General features: G+C 42.5%; 1 protein-coding gene across 1 annotated transcript; it reads left to right on the plus strand.

Moving 5' to 3' along the window:
• Positions 1-4,723: 4,723 nt before the first annotated feature.
• On the plus strand, positions 4,724-18,626 carry zdhhc7 (zDHHC palmitoyltransferase 7). The gene is made up of 7 exons (XM_075462914.1): positions 4,724-4,873; positions 9,785-10,135; positions 11,993-12,117; positions 13,751-13,847; positions 14,425-14,506; positions 15,088-15,218; positions 15,367-18,626. The coding sequence occupies exons 2-7, from the start codon at positions 9,791-9,793 to the stop codon at positions 15,547-15,549; spliced, it is 963 nt and encodes a 320-aa protein (XP_075319029.1). The 5' UTR covers positions 4,724-4,873; positions 9,785-9,790; the 3' UTR covers positions 15,550-18,626.
• Positions 18,627-18,961: the final 335 nt, after the last annotated feature.

Below are 18,961 nucleotides of genomic sequence, written 5' to 3' on the forward strand. Positions count from 1 at the left end.
AAATCATATTCTTTTCATTGATTTGCACCTTTACTTAATTCACACAAGTCCAAAAAATGATTTTTAGAAAACATCATTTCAAATTTGATGTCAGCAACAAACGCAAACATTTGGAAAGAGACATGTTTACCACACGTTACATCAGCCTTCCTGTTAGCCATGCTTTTTAATCATTTGGGTACAGAAGATGCACACTGTTGCAGTTTTCATTCTTGCTGAGTACAAGATTTCAGCTGCAAAACATGATGTAATTGTGTTGGTCTGATTCTCATCTTCATCAAGCGCTATACACTTTCACTGGGAGACACATTTGGACTGCAGACTGGCCACTCAAGCACACGTGCCGTGAAGCCACACTGCTGTAAGTCATTCAGAATGAGGGCTGGCATTGGTCTGCTGAAATAATCACTTTCCTTCTGGGAAAAAACACTGTCACCTTAATGGTTGCAAATGTCTTTCCACAATTCCAATATACACCTGTGCATCCATTCGTGCCTTCATGCACATGCAAGTCATGCATACCCTGAGGACCAATGGACCCCCATTACCATGGCAGACGCTGCTTTTTGCATCATTTGCATTTAACAGCTTGGATGGTCTTTCTTCTCTTTGGTCCGTAGAATCAGATGTTCATTTTTACAAAAAGCAGCTGAAACAGGGACTCATTGGACTACAGAACACAGATCCACTGCTTCTCTGTCCATCTGAGATGAGCTTCTGTCCAGAGAACTTGACAGCGTTAGATATATGACTTCCACCTTGAATACAGTTTGAGGTTACATATCTGGATGCAGTGGCAGACTCTGTTGAATGAAAATGGTTTTCCAAGGTACTCCCAAGTTCATGTGACTGTAATGATAATGGTGGCATCTCTAATGTAGCAAAACCGAGGGGCTCAAAGGTCAGGTGCATCCAACAGTGATTTCTGTCATTGAGCTTTACACACTAAGACTTCCCCAGATTCCCTGGAGAACACCTACAATCCTTTCTCTGGACTTGTTTCTCATAAAGACAGGTTCAAATGTACAAAGATTTAAGTTTTTATTGCATTTCCAAACTTTTTTGGGGAATGAGGTTGTTATGTAAGGTCAGTCACAGATCTGGCAAAGCATACAAAATTCTACTACACTGAAACTACCCAAAGGGACGATAGCCTTAATGATTGTAAACTGGAAGAAGTTTGAACCACCAACAGGTTTGCCAGATCGGATTGTGCAGCCAGACTTATCAAAGTCAACAGATCTTCATGAGACATGTAACCGACAAGCTAATAGTCCCTTTGAATGAGTTCCAAAACGATTTTGTGGACATTAATAAACCTTACAGAGGGATGACCTCAAGCACAGCACTCCACCAATTAGGCCTTTCATGGTAGAGTAACCAGACTGAAGCCTTTGTTTAACTAATTATGATTCTCACATCATTGGAATAAAATATCCCTGAGAAATTTTACCGTCTCTGTGTTGCTCCTACACATGACATTCCTTTATGCTCAATATGAAACTATATTTAAAATAATTGATTTACTCTGAGTGAATACTGTAACTTCATAATTTTTCCTGCGGTGTTAATAACACCAAGAAAATAAATCTTAAATTTTTCATCCTACTGCATCTGTCACATTTCCAGAAACTGGGAGTCCCCAGATGGGGCTTTGCTCTCAGGCAAAATTACAAAACAGCATCAGCGACACTAACATTGGTTCAGAGTTGTGCTATCTTGCCATGAGCTCCACTTTCTGTTCTTTTTTTGCTTGTGTTTTCTTTCTTTCTCTCTCATGCCTTCTGATGTAAGCCAAGCCCCACATCAGATAGATTTTTTCACTTTTATTCCAGCAGCAACTCACACACACACACACACACTCATCTACACACTCACACACACACAAGCTACAGTGACATCACACACTCGCTCCTAACCACTCTGCTCTCCACTCCGCTTTGCTTCACTTCATTTCACTCCAAAAGCTTGCGTGTCAACAAAAGACAGTCGAAGGGACTGTACCAAAATAATAATGCACACTGAACCCAAGGCCCCCTGTGGGAGATTTCCTTTTTTACATGTGCACTTAGCATTCATTATTTAATCACCTACAAGAGTCCTGCTCCCGTCAAGAGTTTAAATAATAATAAAAAAAACCTTCTTAAGAGTATATAATGCCTTTTCTGGTAAATCCAGATGTTTTGGGGGATGTATATCAGATAGGGAGAGCCTTTGGGAGGATGCAGCACTCAGTTTAAGCGCAGCCACATTGGCTGCTCCTCTGGCCATCATTCAGATGCTCATCTAGCCGTAATGGAGAGAGAAGCAGCTCTGGAAATGGAAAGGGCTTCAGTCCCCAGATTCAGCCTTTAAGCTGCTTTAGAGGATTGCTGGGTATTTTTTCTCTCACCCCCCCTAAAACAGACAGCTGATACTGACTCTGAACCACAGCAGGGGAGGGCAAAAGCCCTGAGCTTTCACTGCGCAGCTGCAGACGGGGCAGGCAGTAGCCAAGCTGCTTTGTCTTGGCTTTATAATCTACTCTTGAGAGACACGTGATAGCAGAGACTGCTGCCGGGAAGGTCCGACTGCTCCCTGCTGTGGGGGGGGGTTTAGGTGGGCAATTGTCCCAAGCTGATCGCAACAGACTCAGACAACCTAAATGTTTCACTTAGTCAGACCACGTGTGTTTCTTCAGCTGCACTTAATGTCTTTCCTAAAATGCCTATTGTGGCATCACTAACTGGAGCAAAAATGTAACGAGCATTAAAGTTTTAGGCTTCAGCAAGGTGCAACAGAAACAGGTTTATCTTTTGCTGAATTACTTGTGCATGGATTTACTGTAGCTGAAGTTTAAGGGAACGGTCATGGCAGCAGCATCCTGAGAATTCAGTGAGTTTGTTTCAGGAGAGCCCGAAGGTTGCCAGAATACATCCTTAAACAAAATAAAAATCATCAAAAATGACCCAGTTTTCTTCATCTGCTTGTAAGAGTTGAGGTACAGACTGATCATAAAAAGTATCCATTCAGTCTTTGCTGTGAAAAAATAAAGGAAAAAATTGATTGTCAATGTGAAGCTTTACACAGTTTGAAACATGGGAATGAAAGAGGGGCAAAGGTTGACTGAAATGGTGAGTATAATTCATCCAGAAACCTTAAAATACAACATACATTGAAAAAATGGTCTGCCCTCAAAGTACATTCAGATATATTTATATGGTCCCTTGACATAATTCAGCTGAGATGAATAATTCACTGAAGGGATTTATTTAGTTATTTAAAGGCACAAGTCTAATTGAATTTAATTCTCCTTTATAAAGTCTCAGTAGGCTACGCACAGTGGATTAGAAAACCATGTACACACAGGTCCCATTCATGTCGCGCATCCATCTATCTGTGTATGTACGTGATGTCACATATGCATATGTGGTCAGAAATAGTTCCCTTCAACAAACTATAGATTACCTTTTTTTATGCATTGTATTTAATACGACATAATAAGACAGACAGAAGCCATGCAGATATGAGCTGCGGTTGTTGAGTTCCTGTGTTCCTGACTTAAAAGTGTCTTAAAGATTGTTTCAAATTTTATGACTGTTCTATGCCACTTTGTGGTCATTTTTGCATCCCATTGTGGGATAGATATATTATATATATATATGTATACTATATCTATATCTATATATGTATATAGATATAGATATAGATATAAAGATATATATGCGGACTGTCACCGGTTCCTCGGCACCACCATCACCCGGGACCTCAAGTGGGAGCCGACCATCAGCTCCCTCACCAAGAAGGCCCAGCAGAGGATGTACTTCCTGCGACAGCTGAGGAAGGCCAAGCTGCCGGCCCAGCTGATGGTGCAGTTCTACACGGCCATCATCAAGTCCATCCTCTGCTCCTCCATCACGGTGTGGTATCCCGGGGCCTCTGCCAGGGACAGACACAGACTGCAGCGAGTTGTGCGCTCCGCTGAGAAGGTGATCGGCTGCAGCCTCCCATCGATCCATGACCTGCACGTCTCCAGGACTATGGGGCGAGCAGGTCGGATCACAGCTGACCCTTCTCACCCTGCAAATGGACTATTTGCACAACTCCCCTCGGGCAGGAGGCTTTGGTCCATTCGGACCACAACCTCCCGTCACAAAAACAGTTTTTTCCCCCTTGCAGTTGGACTTATGAACACTTCATAATCACCTCATAACCTGCCCCAGTCACTTTACCATCATTAAAATTGCACTAACAAAGCTGCACTGTTGTTGCTCTGTATATTGGTTACTGTGTATTGTTGTACACACCTTGTACATTTTATATACATATATTTTTATTCTTTATTTTTTATCATTATATCCTATGTTACATGTTTGCACCTTACGCCGCAGCAAATTCCTAGTTAGTGAACACTGTTCACTAACAATGGCAATAAAAACGAATTCTGATTCTGATTCTGATATATACACACATATACAACATATATATAGTTTTTTGTTTTTTTTTAATAGTTTTTGAGCTCATGACGCTCCTGGTTCCTCGGACTGGGCTCCTGGTGCCCAGTAGGCCCGTCCACACATCCGTCGGTGATTTGGCCAACAGCACCTGCAAGTGGAGAACTCATATATTTCCGCTTTTTGTAATATAATTATGGCTTTTGCCACGGGGTGGCGCTATCTAGCCAAATAAAGTCCCCAAAGAGAGTCACGAAAGGTAGCGGACAAACCCGAAGTGAACCCCGGAAGCTTGGTTGTTACTGGTCGCTGTCAGCCTGTTGTTAGAGCGATGTGTTCTGCCTGCCGATGCTCGGATGGGTTGCCATTGACTTACATTTTAACCGGGCGTCAAATGTATTGACAAAGAGTTGCCAACGTAAGAAATCGGGAGCAACAAGGTATGTTACTCAGTTGTTACTCCTTAGACTGTTTACGCACCCGCATACTGTGCTAACATGCTAACTGGCTTAGCTTCTCTCAGTGGCTAGTTAGCAAGCGAGATTTAGCAGCCAGTTTGGTTGCAAGTGAAGTGTCAGGCTAGCAGCGAGCGGCTGTGCACAGTGCGCGTTGGTATTCAGTTTATGTCACGACCTATGATTGCTACAGGGTCGAAAGACTCAAATTGATGCTTAGAGCTTGGTGTTTCTTGCTATTAGCTCTCCCATAATGGCCAATCACACAGACTGCGGATGAAATAAGAGGAAGGGGTGATTATGTATGATTTGAAGAGCGCTCAAATCTCTGTCATCCCCCCACCGATCTGATTGTGCGATTCAATCTTTCACTGATCTGGTTTAATTATTCAAGGCAATCAATAGACTGGCTTCAAGGTTATATAGTCTTGTTACTGTCGTCATTTTGACCCCCTTTTTTAAGAACGAGAAAAAGACAATCGGATGGGATTTCAGTGTCTTGACAAACACGGAATTCCTCTAAAACAATGATGACTATGTTACCACAAGGCGATAAATAGCAATAATAATAGGGAGTACTTGTCAAATTTTAGATAGCACCCAGAGAGGGTAGGCTCATTATACAAACAGTGGGGATGTTGAGTAGCTGTTGTTGTTCATGCACTCCGATGCTATTTGATTTGGTGAAACTCAACTAGACTCGACCCCGGTTACTCAAAAGTTTTGCAACAGACTCTACTCCTGTAAAGGTTTTAATAAGATAAGATAAACCTTTATTAGTCCCACAGCTGGGAAATATGATGTTAAGAGCATTTGTGGTGCTTTCTAACTCTGAGATTTACCCTGACACACTCATAAGCTTTGATAAAGACTCGCTGGTAGAAACTGTCAGAACAAGCAACAAGATCTGCCCATGAAAGCATTATTTGTTGCAAAGCTGAACGTTGAATCAGTTTCAGTTATTTTCAGGGAATCAACTGACAATCGGGTGTTTGAGTCTTAGTGTAAAATGTCTGTGCCTTTTTCAGGTGTCAGCCTACATTCATTCATGCATATGTGCTTCATGCTTCTTGCTGGTCCGAGAGGTACAAACCACAGTATGCGGTTGTGAAGTTGAAACTTATTGCGCATGTTGCCTCTCAACTTGCTTGTCTTTTGTGCAACAGGAAGGGTTGTATTCTTGGTATACTGTGAGCAATGGAATGGTCCATTGGGAGACTTGAGTAGCAAAGTCATACTGATTTTATTTTATTTTTTTTAATTATTATTGCTATTAATATTATTGACCTTGTAAGGCAAATGTATTTTTGCTTTATCCAAATCACAAGAGAGTCCATCTTGACAGGCTCACTAGGCTGTTTGTTTGTGGCTGAGGCGAGTTGTGTGGGAGCAATCAGAATCCTGTGATGTCAGCTCGAGGCAGGTTGTTGACAATGGCTGCTCCTGAAGAGGTTTGCATTTAGGCTTGGAGCATCAGTTATGTCAGAACCAGAGAGCCTTTCCCCGTCGAGAAACGAGCAAATGAGGCTCTGTGGAAAAGATGTTTTTCTACTGACCGCCATCACAAACCATCTGGCATGTCAGTTGCTCATTCGGACTGGTCTGTGTAATGGTAGGAATGGGAGGCTCGGAGTTTTCTTGTTTTTTCAGGAGGAGTTGGCCACTCAGCTGTCTTCAGACAGTCAAACACAGAATCCCTTTAGTGATTAAACATTGCTCAGTAACATTTTGGGTGTTAGCCAATTTGCTTTTGTACTTGGAGTCTAACAACTCTGCAGCAGAGTGAACCTCCAAAGTTGTGTTCGCAGAATGATGCCAAGGGGCTCTGTGGTTATGTATGTAGCGTTGTGACCCTCCTGACTGGAGTGTAGACAGCTGGACAAGCAGTTGGTACGACCTTAATTCACTTCAATGACCAAGTAAAATCGTCACTCTTTTCACTGGCAAGAGTGTTTTCTGCACTCTTAAGGACAAAATGATTGTTTGTTGTTTGCTATTTAACAGAAAAAGACTAGTGTGGGTGCTATGTGGCTGTCCAGTGCAGCTCAGCCAAAAACTCAATGTCAGTGCCAGGTAACTGTCTTGATGGCGTCATGAACTTCGAACTTCAGTGAAACTTACTCGGCAAACACAAGTCTGAGTTTTGCCAACTTCATGGTTTGCGTGTATGCAACCCAAATGGCACTCTGCACTGCATGCAGATGCTGACGATGTCCTATACATATTACTTATGGAGTCAGCTGTGCCCATATTTCCAGTGCAGGGGCGTGTAATCAGTTGTCACTACATTGTAGAGGTGCGGACAGTTGTGGTTCTCCTGAAAAGTCTGCCCCAAAGCAACTTATCTTCTTTGACCGAAAGAGTTTGTGGGCTGCAAGTGGTTGGCTGCAGAAGGGCCCGCTGAACCTCTGTGGACCGGTGTCGGTGGAGAAATCCACATCACACAGGCCTCAAGCGCAGCCAATGAATGGATTTAAGATTTCGCAGTGACAGTAACAGTGGTTGTTCGTTACTGATGAGCAGCTCAGTCATTCATATTCATCAAATGGCAGAAAATGAAACATGTTCACGTTTTTTCCCGGACATCGATCTCAGCAAAACATTAAAAGACACCTCAACTCCTGACATGTACCTGGGCGGAGCTATACAGAAGGATGCCCTGGTGTATCCTCTGTGAAGGGAATGTGTGACATGTGAGGGGATTGTCAATTTCGCTCATCTGACAGCGATCGTAGGAAACCGTGGTTGGCTGTTAAAAAAAAGAACAGCCTGGTGATGCAGCTGGGCCCCACACCAAATCTTTGTTGACATCATCTTAAAAAAAGACAACATAAAAACAAGGATATCTCATTTTAACTTGTGACTGTTTCCTGGACGCCCCCCTCCTTGTGTGTGGCTCTTCCTCACATCCCCCATTCACAAGTTGGAGGGACTAGGATGAAAGTAGATCAAGGAAAGGAGTCGAGGATGTACAAATTGGGCTATCTTGTTGGAGGGACTAGGATGAAAGTAGATCAAGGAAAGGAGTCGAGGATGTACAAATTGGGCTATCTTGCTGTGTCTCTAAATGTTGTTAGGTGGTGGTATTATGAGCAGGTGTCCTTTGTTTAATTACCATCAACAATATAAAACAAGCTTGCCTGCTAATGTGGAAAAGAACATTTTAAGCATCAGAACCAAAAGCTAGACAAGAGAAAATCCTCCATATATAAAACCGAGTGTCTTATCTCTAAAACAAAAATAAAGAAAAAAATAAATAAATTAACACTTCCTAAAACTGGATCAGGCTCGTGGAAGTCCAGGCCCCAACTCCGCTGTGCTGTAGGCCTATTATTTGTGCAGCATATGTTTGGGTAAGCCATTTTAAGTCACTATCAACAATGTTTTCCACGAAAACATACAGAACTGTGTCACCATCTGCTATAAGCGCATAAGCAACTGGATTTAGGTGCTGCTCTCGGACGACATGCAATATTTGATCAAAAGCGGGACCTTAACCTAGATGTTGCACGGACGACACAGAGCAGATACATCTTTTTTTTTTTTTTTTCAAATGTAACCAGCACTGTTTGGCTGACATGGGACATGTGTGTCACCCTCTGAGACGGCCAGCTGGCATGAAATCACTGTGGTCTGTGGGTCAAAACGGTACTTTTTTTAGAGAACAGAGATCCCTGTTTTCCAGCAGTCAGGAAGACCTCTTTGCAGCTTCTGAGATGTCAGCGCTGTAGGCTGTAAAACTCCTCTACAATTCCAATGGCACCCACTGTCATGGAAAGTTTCTGGATGCAAGCAGACGCAAAGAACATTTGGGCATTTAGTCAGCTAAACACTGCCAGCTTAACCCTGCACTGCCCCTCTTACTGGAAATGTCCGATTTGATTTAAACGGTTTAAACGGAAGGGGAAGTGGTCATCTGCTTCAAAGCACTACATCTGAGTCACTGCATCAGTAACCAGTAAGAAATACCACAGCTTGGATCAGCTCGTCACTTGGTAATTGGTAAACAATTCTGGTCGGTAAGATTCATAGATGACTTAAACACGTGAGCTTTTAGAGACCACATCTGTAGTATGCTTCGTCACTCTAGGTGTAGGCAGATCAACGGTTTAGCTCTGACCTCATGCTAAATTCCAAAGTGGATTTCTTTTTTACACCTAAGAAACCCCAAGTGCCTCACCCTATTGGTTTACATTGTCTGTGAATAACAATGACGCCTGCCAGCGGCAGATAACTGGGTCTACAGATTATTATTAGCTTGCATGTACCGCAGCTGCAGGATCAGTTTCCCAGAGGGACCGGGAGATATCCATTGATTTATCTCTTGGAGCTGCGGACTTCGTCCCTCCAGCTGCTCCCGAACGTTCTCCCGCGACCTTGACATGAAGTGAGAAGACGAAAACTCCAGCGACTCACGCCTCTTGCAATGACAACGGCTTGGCTCAAAGGTCGCTGAGCTTAAGGAGTTGAGTGCAAGGTTGAGTCTCATTGATCATACTTGTAATTTTACAGTTAACAGTGTTGACATAACCTAAGAGTGGCAGCTCTGTCGCTGGTTTCAGGTGATTTTTGACTTCCTTTGTGGTTGTTTAATGCGACGGCAGAATTTTAGAATTTAGTTGATAAACACATGAAGAAATCTACTGCAACAGTGGCACAAGTATTGCAGCATTTCATCTCTTTCCTCCAAATCCCTCAGTCTCCTGCTGCGGTCCCACTCGCCGTTTCAGCTGTTTGACTCATGGATTTCTTTTCCGACATTACGTACATTAAAGAAGTCCGTGTGGACAGGCCGTATAATCATGGAAATATCCACTGAATGCAATTATTCAAATGTTTAAAATCAAGACGGTAGCCTAAAATCAGCCTTGCTCAAAGTGTTTTGATTCTCCCCAGGGCACGATGCAGTCTTCAAACCACCGACTACGAGATATGGAGCAGCACCACCCGCTGCTGTCGGCCGGTGCAGATGTCGAGACGGGGAGCCTCGCAGCTGGGGTGATGGTTGGGGGTCCCCACTCGGGCCACACTTCCAGCAACCGTACACTGTGGTTTATCCAGGACAGCTGTGGTATGGTGTGTGCGACCATGACCTGGTTCCTGGTTCTGTACGCGGAGTTTGTGGTGAACTTTGTGATGCTTCTGCCCGCTAAGAGCTTCTGGTACTCGCTGCTGAACGGGGCCACCTTCAACTCGCTGGCTGTGCTCGCACTGGCCTCGCACCTGCGCACCATGTTGACTGACCCGGTAAGCCGGCGGTTTAACACACTAGCAGCACCTCAGCGATGTTTTTAAAGAAAGAAAAAAGAAAAAAAAAATGAATTATGTAGAAAGAAACTTGTGAGTGGTCTGTTTTTAGGAGTTGAATACCAGCTACTGTTATTGTTCTCAGTCTGAATGGAAGAGCCTTACACGAGTAAATGTTTTGACGGTGCATGTCACAGCACGAGCAGAAAACACTGCCAGCCTGACACGTCGAGGCACTTGCTGATGTTATCCGGGACACTGAGCTAAAGGATGGCGTGCCAGAGGATGCGCTGTGTGAAAGCAGCGCAGTGCCGCCCATTAAACTGATATATCTCGCTGGCTGTTTAATTCCACAACTGCGTTCAGTCTTTCGCTCCAGCTGAAATTTACTCATAAGCGCTGACCTGATGACCTCAACACCACAAGCAGCAGACGGATGTCAACAGTAAAGCAACTTCACTGCTGTGGGCTGCTACTGCTTGTGTTGCCGTAGGTTCGATAAATGTTTTTCAATTAAATGGTAATTCTCGGTGGTTGGAGGCTGACACACAAACAAAACGAAACCAAACAAAATGAAAATGAAAATAAAAAAAGATGAACCCACAGAGAAGAACTTTAATGTTGATGCTTCAGTATAATTTATTGTTAACTCTGTGTATATTTATCATTTAACTTAACTTTTGTATTTCATAACATTTGATGTACCTTATGCCATAAGAAAACAATGTATTTCCTTTTTAGATGAGCTCTTTTAGAAGAAGAGGCTGCTGGGGATATTACGCACATGATCAATCAGCTGCAGCTCATCTTTTAGTACCTCTTAAGCTATATATGATATATATATTTTATCATAGGATGTTGTCAAAAATGGTACATTTGTAAATACTCTTAGATTGTAAGTCAAAGGCTTTAACTACAGTGTTTCCCGCAGGAAATTGCTTAGTCAAGGTGGTGAGTCGTCGGCCGGGGTTTTGCGCGGATAGCGTTCCGTCGGGGGGGGGCTGTTAGAGCAATAACGAAGCTGTTTAAGAGCTGTAACACTTTTTTATTTACATTATTAACTATTTACATTAACAACCAGTAGGTGTCGCAATTCAATGTTATCAATGCTGTCTTTTAATGTCTGAGCCTGGCAAAGCATTATTACTTCGGTTTTTGGGAACGTTGGCAAGGCGGCAGTGCGAGTTTGCTTAGGCGGGCGGCCGCCTTAACTATAATGCGCTGCGGGAAACACTGAAATACGCCATGTGCTCAGCGGTATCAGCAGATCCGGCTCATGCCAATCGGTGATCGGAGCACACCTTATTATCAGAATGTTTCCCAAATTTTAGTTGAACAAAATGATTAATGCAAAATATTGAAATATTACGGGCATTTCCCTCCACAGTCTGATGTGTAGCTCTTAGAAATGTTTCAAGCACCGGATCATTGCTCATTTAAGTGTTCGGTGAAATGGGGACTTTTTCTCTTCTTTTTTTTTGCCACTGATACTTTGTGACTAGACTAAATTTAGCCATTTCATGCTTCAAGAGATCGTCGGCCAAAAAAACTGTAAGCGGTGCCGTTGCGGCGATGACAGAATCTTACTTTGAGACATTGGACGCCTGATGACAGCTCCACTGGTGCTTTCCTGCAGAATAGCCCAGCCCTGAATGAATGCTCCATTTTAAACTCCCACAGTAATACATCAAGAGTTTTCGAGTGCGGTTTGAAGTTCTTAATTTTCTGGAATATAGTATTTGGCAACATGAAACGTATATGTATAATCGCATCTGAGTATGAATAGTTTTCTTTTCTTTACTTGTGATTAAACAGTTTTGTGTTGTGATTAAACAGCACTTATTTCCTTCTCTTTAGGGTGCCGTTCCTAAGGGCAATGCAACCAAGGAGTACATGGAGAGCTTGCAACTGAAGCCTGGTGAGGTCATTTACAAGTGCCCAAAGTGCTGTAGCATCAAGCCTGAGAGGGCACACCACTGCAGGTCAGTCTTACATCATGCCTACACTGCAGGCAGAGCCTGAGCAGCAGCTCCAGTCTTCCCTCTGTGCCCTCATAGGATGTTTCCAGCCACATAGTCAAGAGTAGATCGCTGTGTTTGCCCACTTGAGCCCTACAAACACTGTTATGTGTGTAAAACACAGTAGACTTTAAGCTTGTATTCAGCTGCATCGGGAGAAGTGCATTTACTCTGTTAAGATTAGCATGACACGGACAACCTAAAATACACAGAAACTGTAATTGTTGTGGCTAGATAACACTTGGAATCACCAACATTCCAACACACCCTAAAAGGGCTAGATGGGGGTAGTTTTTACCGGCTGCCGAAGCAACATCAGCAATGATAGAGATGACTTTTAAAGAGGCGCCATTTTTGTTCCTTTCCATTTGTCAACTGTAAGCAGATTAAGACTAAAATCAGTAGTTTATTAGAACTTTGGGCTTTTATTTCGCAAAGAAATTGTCAAATACTTACCAGCAGCCCGCAACATGCACAAATAAACTGACGCCAAGTAATCTAGAAATAATTGTTTACGCTTAAATTGTTGATGGACTGCTCAATATCAGGACCATATCAAGCCAGAATAACGAAATTGGGTGTCTTAATGTCAGTTGGTGTTGATGAATTGTGTTACAGGTAAAAAAAAATGTTAAGTTAAAGCAGCAACACTGAACAAAACGATGCATTTTCATTCTTGTTGCTCTCATTTGACAGCAATATACGCTCACAGACAGTTGGTCTACGGTCAACGACCAACAAAACATTAAGGCATTTTGATCATTGAAAAATTAGCTGTAAATATCAAATATATTTAAATGGGGACACACTACTATGAAGAAGGAAACGTGCACAAAATCCTCGCCTTCTGCTCACATTTGACACTCGCCGTTTTACTCGAGCACACGGGCACTTTATGCTTGTCAGGACTTTCCTCTTTTCTTGCCTCAACACAGCAAAGTCGTCAGCCTCAAATCAATACGTGGAATGAGCTCAACTCATTCTCTTGTCTGTCAGCCTTGCTGTCAGTCGCTCCCACCACAGCTTGGTTGCATTGCAAAAGCTGAGGCAAGAAAAGAGATTGCAGCCTCGTCTTTTCTGTGGGGAAAGAACTACCCCATCGCAGTTAAAGGTGGAAATGGTCGTAAATGCATTTCCCTCTTTTATTTTGGGTCACCGACTATGTCACAACCTGATTTAAAAAGGGTCATTTTTAGGAACAGTTATGAGCTAGTACAGTGATACTCACAATTTTTTTTCACAAGAGCCACATTGGCAGAGCAAAATCAAGGGAAGAGCCACTTTTACAACAACATACTAAGTCCCCTTTTGCAAATATGCATTTCTACATATAAAATATCCCTTAATAAAAATACTTAATACTGTGCAGTTTTATGTTATTTGAAAAAATGTATTGTTATTGTTACCATATTGTTATAAGCTACTATGCGAGCCACCAATTAAAGCTTGAGGAGCCGCATGTGGCTCGCGAGCCACGCAATGAGTATCTCTGAGCTAGTATATGCAAGGTGGATTGATTTTTAAATTCTAACATTGGCTTTGACATCTCTGCTCGTATTCAGTAAGTCGTGCATTAACGCATCTCTCCTGCTTGCAGTATTTGTAAACGATGCATCAGAAAGATGGATCATCACTGTCCCTGGGTCAATAACTGTGTGGGAGAAAAGAATCAGAGATTCTTTGTTCTTTTTACTGTAAGTACACAGAAGCTGCTATGAATGGATGTTTTTTTTTTCGTTGAATTTAAATCTTCTTCAGGTGGTCATTATAATGAGAAAAAAACAAACATTTTCCCTTTTTTTTTTTTTAATAATTGTACTTGGCATGGTTTTATTTCCTTTCAAACAGCATTTTTTTCCCGCTGTGTAAATGTTCCCACTTTAGTGTAGCAGCGCAGCAGGGGCGGGCCCACATCAAAATGTGCTCTCGAAGCCACCCGCCACTCTCATGATAACATCGGCACTTTTCTGTGGCTTCACCTGCTGACTTTTTAAAGACAGAAAAATGAAGCCGTCATATATGGCTGAGCAGTGCGAGGTCGCTCGTTTTTCTGACTTATATAAGATGGAGAAATAATCCAGGTCCAGAAAGGGCCTTTAATTAACGGCTTACAGACTTTGACTTCATACGTGTAATTCTGCATTTGCGTTGGTATATGTGCGCTAACCTGCTGGGATCACATTAGGATGGAATAGCTTCTTTTTCTTTGTTTATTGAATGGGGGCATTTCTTATGGTTTACCTCCCTCTGTTTATTCTCTTCTTTCCACAGATGTACATAGCCTTGATTTCTGCCCACGCCCTGGGCCTCAGTGGTATGCACTTCTTCACATGTATTAAAGTTCAGTGGAACGGTAAGATCCTGCAACATTTACTACAACAGAGGTTTGAATTAAAAACACGGGTTCTTAAGCAAAAGATCCAGATATTTGTTTCAGCGGTTTAAACTGCTTAGAAAGCTGAGGGCGGACAAGCAGAGCAGAGTGGGGGGAAAAAAATATATATATTTTACTCCATTGTAAGAATAGCTGCTCCACTCAGTTCACTGTAGAAATGAGCCAGAAAACGAAGATACTATTTCACTCTTAGAGGTCACGCTTTTATTTAAGAATAAGCCTCTCGTGAGTATTGGTCCTTTTGTTTCAGAATCGCTGCAGCAGTGATCGCTGCTGTTTCAGTAAGGGGGGGGTTATTAACACGGTGAACCATTATTAGCTGCCTACCTTTTATTAGACTCTAACAGGCAATGTTTCGGTAGGCTCTGTGTTGGCCTACTTGGCGCCCATCCCGGCTTTCAAACTGAACAAATATGAACCAGTTGGAATCTTTTTAGCATGCGTTGATAATTAATGGTTTGCGTTTGGAGTTATTTGTGAGTTTCAGTCAGTTGTTCAGTGTGAACTAACTCTAACTCATTTCCCCTCTCTGTGGTCAGAGTGCGGCACCTTCTCCCCTGGGGTGTCTGTGCTGCTGCTGATCTTCCTCTGTCTCGAAGCCATCCTGTTCCTCACTTTTACAGCTGTAATGTTTGGCACGCAGATCCACTCCATCTGCAACGACGAGACGGTCAGTGTCCACCGCACTCGCCAAGCTGTGTTTCTCTCAGCAAGTCGTGTTTTTGGGGGCGAAGGGGGCCACTGTGAGATGGGGGGGTCTTTGGCTTCACAAGCATCAGTAATATGTAACCGTGTCACCTTGTACGAATGTCTTGCAGGAGATTGAACGTCTCAAAAATGAAAAGCCAACATGGGAACGTCGCGTGAGGTGGGACGGAATGAAATCTGTTTTCGGGGGTCCACCATCCCTGCTGTGGTGCAATCCGTTCACCGGCCTGCGTCTGCGGCGCCTGTTGGTGTTGACCCATGGTCGACGTGGCGGGCCCGAGTTTTCCGTCTAACAAACGCAACCGACCGAGGCAGATCACCAACACTTGGCTGTGTCTAAGGCAAGGTGTCTTTGGCTGGGGCTGAGATGGACCTCTTCTCCCTGAGGCTGTCCTTGTTGAGTGGGTGTCAGAGAGAAGACCGGCTGCTCCGGTGGGACCCCAGCGCATCGCAACAAACACTGAAAGTTTGTATTCCAACTCTCACAAGCAGATGTAGACCCAGCATCTTTGGTGTTGTTTTGCAAGAGTATCCCTCAACAACTGGAATTCTTTTTTCTTTACATGAGTAGATTTTTGGTTTGATTGTCTGTTTCTTGTTGAAGCATGTCATCTGTAACTCAAGTGAGTCTTTTGTTCCTGACCGTCCAAGAAGCTGTTGGAACACTGCTCATGCACCTCTAATTACGCGGCCTGGTGAGGTTTTTTTTTTTTTTTTTGGGTTTTCTGAGCACACGAGATTCAAGAACAGTATTTGAATTTTTTGCAGAGGGCTCAGAAAGGTATCTTTTATCATCCCTGGACCCAGACAAGAGGATCTAAGTGGGGAAAGGCTTGAAACTCCTCTGTTAGACCCAGACAATGGAATCTCAGTCAAGGACACACACTACTTACCAAAAGCACTTGAGAAGAGCCCAGATATGGAGCACAGTGGACATCAGAGATTGAGCTGTGCTGCCTCCATTTGCATGTACAACAGCCCAATCAGTCAGCATCGCAGCCTGGAAATGGGGCTTTCATCATCTTCAATTTATTGAACAGGCTACTGTGAACAAGAGCCTTATTCTTATTCATGAGGACTGAGTGGATTTTCTTACATGTTCATCCCCTTTATCATGTTTTTCCTTCCTCGAGCTGAAATTGTTGATTTTTGGATGATATGGGGGGGGGGGGGCAGGCAGCAGAAGAAATCAATATTCATGTTTTCTTATTATTATTTTTGTTTTAATATAACAGCTGCTGAAGCTTCATGACCAAGATCACTCCTCAAAAGCTGACCACGATAACTCACTGGAGATGACTTCTGTTATTCTGAGTCCTCATTTAGTTAAGAAAAGGAAAATGTTGTTTTGTATTCATCGTTTGTGTCCATGAATCTGGCATATCACCACTCCTACATGCTGCTTTCTACTCTGTGACGATTTTAAAGCGATCAGTGACTGACAGAGCTCTGACATGCCTCCTTGTGTTTTCATAAGTCATTCAGATGGAAGACCGAATGTTACTGAGGCTGATTCACACGTCTTTCTCTCCGTGTCAGAAACTGTTGGCTATTTCCATACGTAAAAGGATTCTGTTTACAAGAAAATTTAGATGTGACTGCATAGCAGTTAAACCCCCGAAGTAAACAACCTTCGACTTTGCATGCTCCTCGGTAACCACTCCTTAATCCTGAATAGGGGGACTTGGAAACACTTACACAACTTTGTTTTGCAAAGTGTGAGCTCACTCACACAAAGCCAAGCTCCTTCGTAAAGTCAGCCTGTAAGAGGCTGAGTTGCCAGGCTAATTATAAAAGCTTTAATATCGAACAAAGTCTCGGGGAGCTCAGCAGACGCTTGCTAGACCTTTTCTTTCTTGCTTTCTTTCTTTTACACAATTTTCAGGCCTGTCACATCGACTGGCAGGGCAGCAGCGGGCCCGTTCCTTGCGTTATTGGAGCGCTTATCCAAGCTGTCGAAATCATGAAGTCAAGTGCATCAACTTGAAATATATTGTGACTTTTGCCATAATTAGGAAGATGCCCATCCTAATTTTATTCTACACAAGTAATGGCCTTGTTAGCACTGAACGGATGTGGCTTTTTAAATTTTTTTTATTTAAAGTTCTCGAGTATTGTCAAATCTAGACTCTCTCAAGTCTCATTTTCCGTCTTACTGGACGGTACACTGCTGTTTGTGCTCATCTGTGGCTCTAAGGGGAAGAAACCATCTCAACTGTTTACACAAAGTTATGAAATCCGATGCTTTACGGTTGTGGTGATTTAGGAAACATGCCGTCACTAGAATGTAAAACCAGTCTCTTCTCGGGCCAGCGATCAGAGCGCAAACTGATATCAGGGGATTTTTAATTTTTTTTTTTAATATATATATATATATATATATATATATATAAATGCTGGCCTCTCATTTCTACATTTATTCTGCTGGATTTTCAAAAATCTGAATTTTAACATTGTCATGCTTTCGTTTTGTTCAGCACAGTCTGTCACGCAAGTTCTTTATTCTAACGTGTTCAACAAAAAGTAGTGACACTGCGTCGGACACGGCTGGCTTGAAAGAGGTCATGTGCACGTGTGTAACTGAAGGAGAGATTGAGAAAGTGAACATCCACGCTGTACAAGATGACGTTAGAATAGAAGCCAATCCCTGGAGCCTCATATAGTTGTATTTGTATTAAATGGGGGGGGAAAAAACCTTAATTGCAAATTGACAGATGATGTGTTGACTGGTTATCGATATTAGACGTTGACTGGTGTAATATGGACAAGCTTGTTTGATGTATTTGAATATAGGATAGTCCTGTTCCATGACCAACCTCGGATGCTGTAGTTGTTATGTCTTTAACTGAGATTCTGTTACAGGGTGTGTCGTTTTACAATCATGCTCAGCAGATGAATCTGAATGAAAATACTTAAAAGCATCATATACAGGTCATTGCATTTTCTCTTCTTTCTGCCGGAGGACTTGAAAGGATTCGGTCATCGTGATGAGATGACCGCTGGAACATTTTGCTGACACAAGTGTTCTTCTCTTCACACTCGCTTGCAGTTAAAGTGGGATTTACGCAGAATACCGTTGAGGAGGAGGCTTTGGTGATGTATATTACAAGATGGATGTTCAATAACAGATTTATCATGAACACAAACCATGAAAAGTTTGGGAAAGATTTGGTTTCCTAATATCCTGAGAGAATGTTTCTTTAAGAGAAGAAAAAGTCCCTCAGCTTTATAAATAAAATATAAAGGCTATTAAAATAACATTGTTGGAATGTTTTTTTTAGTTGTTTTTTTTTTTTTTAAATGTGTCGAATCTTATATTGTCTTATCAATGTCATTCTTTTACATAATAAACTTGAATAAATTAAAGCTATATTTTGTGACCGACTTTCCGTCTTGCACTGCTACCTTTTGACTCTCAAGGGATTTTCTTTTGGACGTAAAACAGAGATGTCGTGGGTTTCGTACGAATATTTGATGCAGTTCTTCTTGAAGCAAAGTGCCAGGGTGTCGTTTGAAGGTGCCGTAGCTGTTACTTTGACTGTACCCTAAAGTGAAATAGAAGCAAAGTGCTGTAGAAGAATTTAACTGAGTGAAACTCTAATCAAGCTTAAAAGTGAATTTATAGTGTTTCAGAACAAATAAACAAGTCATTAAACGCAGTCATTGCATAGGGATGGAAGGACTTCCTGTGTTGTTACACCGGTA

Source organism: Odontesthes bonariensis, chromosome 1 (genome assembly GCF_027942865.1).
Source record: "Odontesthes bonariensis isolate fOdoBon6 chromosome 1, fOdoBon6.hap1, whole genome shotgun sequence".
NCBI classification, from domain to species: domain Eukaryota; kingdom Metazoa; phylum Chordata; class Actinopteri; order Atheriniformes; family Atherinopsidae; genus Odontesthes; species Odontesthes bonariensis.